Source organism: Anabrus simplex, chromosome 7, assembly GCF_040414725.1.
Source record: "Anabrus simplex isolate iqAnaSimp1 chromosome 7, ASM4041472v1, whole genome shotgun sequence".
In the NCBI taxonomy this organism is placed as follows: domain Eukaryota; kingdom Metazoa; phylum Arthropoda; class Insecta; order Orthoptera; family Tettigoniidae; genus Anabrus; species Anabrus simplex.
In genome coordinates, this window is record NC_090271.1 from 306,977,128 (window position 1) to 306,985,039 (window position 7,912).

A 7,912-nucleotide genomic window follows, 5' to 3' on the forward strand; every position below is an offset into this window, starting at 1 on the left:
TGAGGAAAGAGCTTTACTGTGTGAAATTGTAGCGATTGTTCTTGTCCGTTTGTGTTTTCATGTTCTTCCTTGCTGTCTGCTCCCCATCCTTATGTATGTTCATTCTCTTACCGTAAAGTAGAGAATGATACTGAAGTTATTAATTCTGGATTTAGTGGGTGTGAGGACCAGATTTTATCCTTCTTGCAACATTTTGACAATTACTCCAAAAATAGAACTATATATCTTTTATATAATAAACTAAGATAAATTAATGGTTGTAATTGAACTTATGATTTGTTGACAGAGCAAATGAATATCCTGTACATGGCAATCCAGAGATCAAGAAGGGTGGTGATACAGTCTATCTGTCAGTGACAGACAAGGAAGGAAATGCATGCAGTTTTATCAATAGCAACTATATGACCTTTGGAACTGGAATTGTTCCTCAAGGCTGTGGATTTGCCCTACATGTGAGTAGAGAACATTAATAGAAAAATCTAGTCCAGCTTTCTGTCACACTGGTGTTGGTGAGAATCTTGCCTGATAACTTCTGTTGAAGTGATGTTCATATAGTGGCAAATGAGCCTGGAATTACTGGAGCAAGGACCAGTGTTATTTGTCTTGAAATAGAGCATTCACTTGGCGAGAGTATTGAAGAACCTGAATAAGACTAACATTTTAGATTATCTTCATAGTTGTAGTAGGTATTCCTCACCATGCCTTGGTACAAGCAGTTATTAGTTACTTATTATTCTCAAAAGCAGCCAATCAAATTTAGAACTTAATTAGGCCTACTACAAGAGAAGTCATTAACATTAACATTCAAAGTAGAATACCTATATGGAAAATACACTAATTTCATACGACCAAAATGAAACTGGTTATAACAATCAAACAGAGATTTTGTTAAAGGATTCTCAAATATTTCCAAATATAGATACACTGTTCCTTTCCAATTGGAAAATGTTAAAATATTCAGAATTAAACTTTCAATGTATTAGAGCATATTCAGTACTTATAGTACATACTGAAAAGATGCTAAACACAGGAAAAAAAAAAAAAAAAAGGCCAGCCAGATCCCAGCAAGATTCAAACCCACAACCTTCCACTTTTGATGATGATGAGATGATGATGTTTGTTGTTTAAAGCAGCCTAACTGCTAGGCCATCAGCCCCTAATGGTACGAGGTGAACAAAATGAAAATTAAAACTTCAAAATGTATCCACTGACTAGAATCTAAAACGGATGATGAAAAAATGATCATGAAACAAAACAATCAGTGGATCCAATTCACAGTGCCTTCATTGTCTATTTTCGTTAATCTAGTTTTTTGAATGATAGTGTAGATCATTTCTTTCCTGTAACAATTATTTTTAGCTTCGTATTTCTTCATTAAAATCAGTTTTTGATAATGGTATGTTGAAGGCTCTGTGGATCATACTGTAATACGCTGCTTTTTTATGAGTATTGGGGTGGATGGAGTCTCTTTTGATTGTGTTCATTGTATGTGTAGGTTTCCGGTATATTTTGAATGATAAGTGGTTTCGGAAATTAAATTACCTTGATCTGACTATAACCAGGCACGAAAACCACTTATCATTCAAAATATACCGGAAACCTACACATACAATGAACACAATCAAAATAGACTCCATCCAACCCAATACTCATAAAAAAGCAGCGTATTACAGTACGATCCACAGAGCCTTCAACATACCATTATCAAAAACTGATTTTTATGAAGAAATATGATTAATACACAAGATAGCTAAAAAAAATGGTTACAAGAAAGAAGTGATCAACACTATCATTCAAAAAATCAAATCTCAACCAAAAACTAGATTAATAAAAATAGACAAACCTAAAAAAGACTATGCACTATTTACTTTCAATAATACGCATATATATCCACTAACTAATATATTTAAAAAACACAACCTAAAAATAGCTTTCAAGACATCACACAATAGCATTAATATCTTACATAATACCAAGACAATCAATAATACTAATAAATACCACCACTCAGGAATATACCATATTAAATGTAACAACTGCGAAATAAGTTACATAGGACGTACCGGTAGGAATTTTACAATCAGATATAATGAACACGTCAGTGCCGTAAAACATAATCACTTCTCTGCAATAGGCCAACAAATTGACGAATATAAACACAATTTTACGAACATTGAAAATGACATGAAAATAATATAAACCCCAAAGGCCCCTTACTCAATATAACAGAAGAACTATACACATCACTAGATCAATATACAAATCCTAATTACAATATAAATGAAATTACAGAAGAAACAAACACCATATTCAACAAAGCCATCCCCGCCTTAAAAATCTATTATCTTAAAATAATCAACAAACAACGTTAACACGCGCCATTGTGCAGATAATTGATACGCCCAACTCCACCCCTACTCATATGATAACAATTCTCCCCATCCACCCCGCCATTCCCCTTGCAGCAGCGGACACTAGCACCAAAAGAACACGATACAGTACACGCCAGGCAGCCAAAGCTAGCACATCCCAACCACAGCAGCAATAGTAAGTATTCTACTGGAAACACACACACAAATAAGCATTCTTCAGATCATAAATTCTTAATTCTACCTTTCGTTTCTCACAGACACATATCAGCAACTATAGACCAGAAAAAGACCCACCATTCTGCATTTGACACTTACCGAAAAATATACTATATCCAATACTTCTGGCAATATTTGACCACAGCTGCACATAACTACCTCTGGCCATACATCAAACTTGTTATCAACATTGAAGAAGTCCATCGATCAAACTAATGAATAAGCATAATTTATAGTAGGACTAAAATAAGAACACCGCTCACGAATGAAATACGGACATTCTCCATTCATACTGGAAAAACAAGAAAATTCAACGAATGCAAGATGCCAAACTCAATTTAACAAAGTGTTCCTATTTATTGTAACAGTTTTTAACATGAACTGTATATTTTAACATGCCATTCAACATGTACCACATATTTTAAAATGATAATGTACCTGTATATTTAATAATAATTCAGCTACACAATTTTTAGGCCTGAAAAGATTCACCCACAGTTATTTTAGATTGTATATATAGTCAATTTTAACTTTAAGTATGCCCAATTAGAACGTAAGACATACTCTATATCATGACTTTTATAATGGACAAGGCAAATCAATAAAACTGACTTATGTGAAGGTAATAGTGTACAGCTGAGGATGACCGTATGTAAAAAGGTCGAAACTGGTCCTGTAGATTGAATTTTTATATAAATAAATTTGTATTGAAAAGGTGGAAACTTTCTTGTCTATAACATAAGTGGTATGTTCCGAGCTGTCAGTGGAGAGATGGCGTGGGAGGACATCAGTAGATGAATAAGTTTGAATGGTGTCTTTAAAAGTAGGAAAGATCACAATATGAAGATAAAGTTGGAATTCAAGAGGACAAATTGGGGCAAATATTTGTTTATAGGAATAACTTACCAAGGGAAATGTTCAATCATTTTCCAATTTCTTTGAGATCATTTAAGAAAAGGCTAGGTAAACAACAGATAGGGAATTTGCCACCTGGGCGACTGCCCTAAATGCAGATCAGTAGTGATTGATTGATTGATGGTGTTGCTCACATAATGGTATTAATTATAGGCAATGTAGACACACGGTTTATCACACATCATGGCAACACAAACTCGTTGTGTTGCTCACATAAGGGTACTACTCTCAGGCAACGCAGACCCATGGTTTTACACATATAGTGGTTTCATACTAATCACGGGCGCCAGCCAAACCCGTGGTGTTTCTCATAAAATGGTACTACTCATAGGTAACGCAGGCCCATTCTGAACGCAGTGGAACTGACCGGTGGAATACATAAGATGACAATTATTACAAACAATGCCCAGCCCCGTAGTGTTTCTTGCATAATGGTACAGCTCCCATTTAACGTAGACCCATGGCTTTCCTCGCAAGATGGTACTAGTCACAAGTAATATCGACCCATGGTGTTCCACACGTAATGGTACTAATCACAAGTATTCTCATGGTTCTAATTTCATTATCCCTTGGTCGCCCCTTACAACAGACAGGGGATACCATGGGTGTGTTCTTCATCTGCGTCCCCCACCCACAAGGTTCTTCCAATTTTGCATCAGATGCTCAATCCAGTTGAGCTATGGTGGCCTAGATCATATTTGTTCTGTTAGAAAGGATCTTAACATCTCTTCATTATGTACTGCACATGACTTAATATGTTGAAAGTTTATTTCGAGTACAATGTGGTTGTGATAATTCAATATTCATTGTTAAAATATTGTTCACAATTTTAATAACAAATATTTTATGTAACAGAAACCTTCCTATATCTGTACAACGTGCTTCAGTTACATGCAGCACAGTAAGGTGGTTAGCCTAAAGAAACAGGCACTTCTGAGAAGAAGATTTTCAGTTCTAACTGCCAGTGTGTCAGCAACCTCTCTGCTTTATCTGTGCAGAGGGATGATATATTCTAAAGGAGAAAGCCTTGAGCAATGGAATGAAGGAAAGCAGTTTGTTTTACTGTACCATATTATTATAAAAACATGTTCACGTATCCACTCTCTTCTTCCATACAAAGCACTGTATGTATGCCTCACAACGCTTTCTTGTACCCTAGACTGCATGAAGGGTCTGACAGTTTCACTTGCTGCCCACGAGATCATCCCTGGATCCTTTCTGGAGTGGAATAAAAGAATCTTAGCAAGGGAGGGCAAAAGGAAATGAAAAAAACATGAAAGGTATATGACAAAACGTTGCTCTGTCATTGGCACGAGTCCAACCAGCTAGCCAGTCCACTGACCTTCCGCCATGCCCCTCGCCCTGGCTATATCAATGATATGCTGTATTATACTTTAGGTGTTTTATTTTTAGTGTTACCCTTAGTATTATCAATAATCAATAAATACCCTTAGTACCCTTAGTATTATCAATAATCAATAAAAAAAACCCACTAGTTTTGAGTAAATCAGGATTATTAAAAAACTTACCAATGTAAAAAAAAAAATCTTCCTCTTGAAGTCCCGAACAATACAGTTCATGGGGAAGAGACTAATGATGGCAGTGAAATCAAGCTTCTCAAGAAAGTGGAAAGCATGGCAAATAAACTACATTGCCATAAAGCAGTAGGAATAGATGAAACCTGAAATAGTGAAATATAATGGGAATACAGTGAGAAAATGACTTCATAGAGTAATAAGTAATAAGATTAGAATGGAATGTAAGGCACCTTCTGATTGGATAAAAGCAGTAATTGCACCAATCTATAAGCAAGGGAACAGGAAGAATTGCAACAATTATTGAGGTATGAGTTCATTCAAATTAAGCTACCATTTTTCATTTTTATAATGTTAACATAATTTGAATTGTTTCCAGGTCAATATTTTCCACTTTTCCAAATTAACTTGACAGCAAGGAGTGCTTTACTAGGTACAGCATGCCCTAAACTTTGGCAGGAGTGGAGTGACGTACTTGTACACAAAGTGCAGCCTCTGCATAATGCTACCATCTGTCGTAGGAATTGCAAAATTTCTTCTACACAAGGATAGTGTACTGTTCCCTATTCCTTTTGGTGAATACACCAGCTCACTTTATTGACAGTTTCTTTTCCTCTGGGCAACTTGAAAGTCATGATCTTTTGCGCTGTGACAACCAAATCTTGCTGGGATGCTGTAATGTGCGGCTCTGTGATGAGAGTATTTCTTGGCTTTTGAAGAACAGTTACAATGACTTGGGTAATGGTGATCTTTATTCAAATAATATTTCTTTGAAAAATGATGTCGCTGTGGTGGAAATGAATGCCAAATGTGGAGGTGATAACGAGGTGTGTGATGTTAAGCCGCTTGCTTGTACATCATGTGCCTACGTATTTCAGTGGGAAATGTAATGACGGCGATCGTAATAGAAGGTATGCCTACTTAAATGTTTCAGAGGGAGCTATTTTGCAAATCAGAGTAGTACAAGTGCATTACCAACATTTTATTTGCGTATGTTCTGATACTACCAAGTTACAGCTGTTCCAACATCACACATTATAACTGCTCCTGTGCTGAGGGGTTAAATGTTATTAAAAATTAATCATCGAAGATACTAGGAAAAGCAAAATTCTCATGCAGTGATGATATTATAAAATGAACATTTTTTGATGATGTGATAAATGGGTTTACTCACCTGAAAGCAAGGAAAAAGTCGATGAATAACTTTACATTTTCGTAAATAAAGATTTCCATGTATTTGGTTATTCATCATCATTATCAATATCCTCTGCTCCAGCAAGCCATGTGCTGGTGTCTACAAGCCTCCTCCAGTTTGTCCTGTCCAACTACATCTGATGTTCAATTTTTTGCTGTCAATTTACATCACATCTCTTTTATTAAAAAGTTTTTACAAACATTTATAAAACTGTGTCAAGGGGCCCTATATAATTTTAGATCCTGGGGTTAACATCCTAAAGAAGCCTCTTCCTAAAGGAATACAGAAAATGGACTGCTACTGGGATCTTATATTGCAAGAGTTCTAAAAAGCTGGTAGTGTTTGAATATTGCTTTTAGAGATATGAGAAGCCTTGCATTCAAGTCAAAATCATAGTAAACATGTTGAATATTACCGAAATTAAAATGAACTCCCAACAAATTATGATCATGTTAATATATGTTTGACAGAATCGTGGAGCTCTGTTCAGCCTGGATCCTACACAGAAGAATGCTCTGGCTCCAGGAAAGAGACCTCAGCATACAATCATCCCTGGAATGATAACTCGTACTCAAGACAACCAACTGTTGGCATCATTTGGAGTAATGGGAGGCTTTATGCAACCACAAGCTCATGTTCAGGTACTGAAGAAAGAAAGCTCTCGATGTGTATAGTATTTATTATTGTGTATTTAATCCTTTTTTTGTTCATTTCTCATTATTCTTTTAATATAGGTGCTACTCAGTATGATTGAATATGGACTGGATCCACAACAAGCTCTAGACATTCCGCGTTTCTATATAGCTCTTGATGCTAATCCGAAGTGAGTATAAAAGAATGTAGATCATATGATTTTCTCTTATGTCTCAATCTGAAATATTATGTCAAACCTTTTGAAAACAAGTTTCAGAATTCCCATTATACTCAAGCTCTTTTTCATTTTTTACTCTTTCTTATTAGCCGCAGACAACCATGGCCAATTCTGCTTGAGAAAGAGGTTGCAGAATCTGTGAAGAATGAGCTAGTAGCAAAAGGCCACAAGACAGAATGGCCAACTGACGGTTTTCTTAGATCCTCCTTTGGCCGTGGACACATCATAACACAAGGTGCTTGGTTTAATAAGGACAATACAAACGTAGAAACAGAGAGCACAGTGTGGTGGGGCGCTGCAGATCCACGCTGTGATGGTAGTCCTGTGGGATATTAAACAATGACAGTTCACTCAGTTATGCTTGAGTTAGAATGCCACAGCCCTTAACAATGTATTGCACTTCAAAACACAAAATAAAATAAAACATCCCATTCTCTCCAACTATGATCAACATAACCTTGTTTTATTTTCTATGCTTAAGAAAAAATATCTTAATCTCCATTTTTATTTAATTGAGTCACATTTAGAAATCTGAGAGGACTACTTGGAGAAGATCTTAAGTGACGCCCTTAATGAGAGGGTAAATTGTGTACAGATTAACGGTGTCAACACAAATAATATCAATGTGCTGATGATGCTGTCCTGATTGCTATCTCTCTGGCAGACCTCCAGGTACTACTGAATACAGTTGTAGATGCAACTATGTAGATGAGACTATGACTGAATAGGAGAAGGCAAAATAGATAGTTGTCACCAAGAACTGTAATGGCGTTCCAGACATCCTCTAAATTACCAGCTCAATGACTGA

General features: G+C 36.0%; 1 protein-coding gene across 1 annotated transcript in view; it reads left to right on the forward strand.

Annotated features, from left to right (window-relative positions):
* The window catches only part of LOC136877138 (glutathione hydrolase-like YwrD proenzyme), a 70,144-nt gene extending 62,451 nt beyond the window's left edge, over window positions 1-7,693 (forward strand). The window contains exons 7-10 of the mRNA XM_067150950.2: window positions 287-452; window positions 6,704-6,874; window positions 6,968-7,056; window positions 7,194-7,693. Of these exons, the coding sequence (XP_067007051.2) occupies window positions 287-452; window positions 6,704-6,874; window positions 6,968-7,056; window positions 7,194-7,440 (673 nt within the window). The 3' untranslated portion in view covers window positions 7,441-7,693. The remainder of the gene's footprint in view (window positions 1-286; window positions 453-6,703; window positions 6,875-6,967; window positions 7,057-7,193) is intronic.
* The last annotated feature ends 219 nt before the right edge of the window (window positions 7,694-7,912 follow it).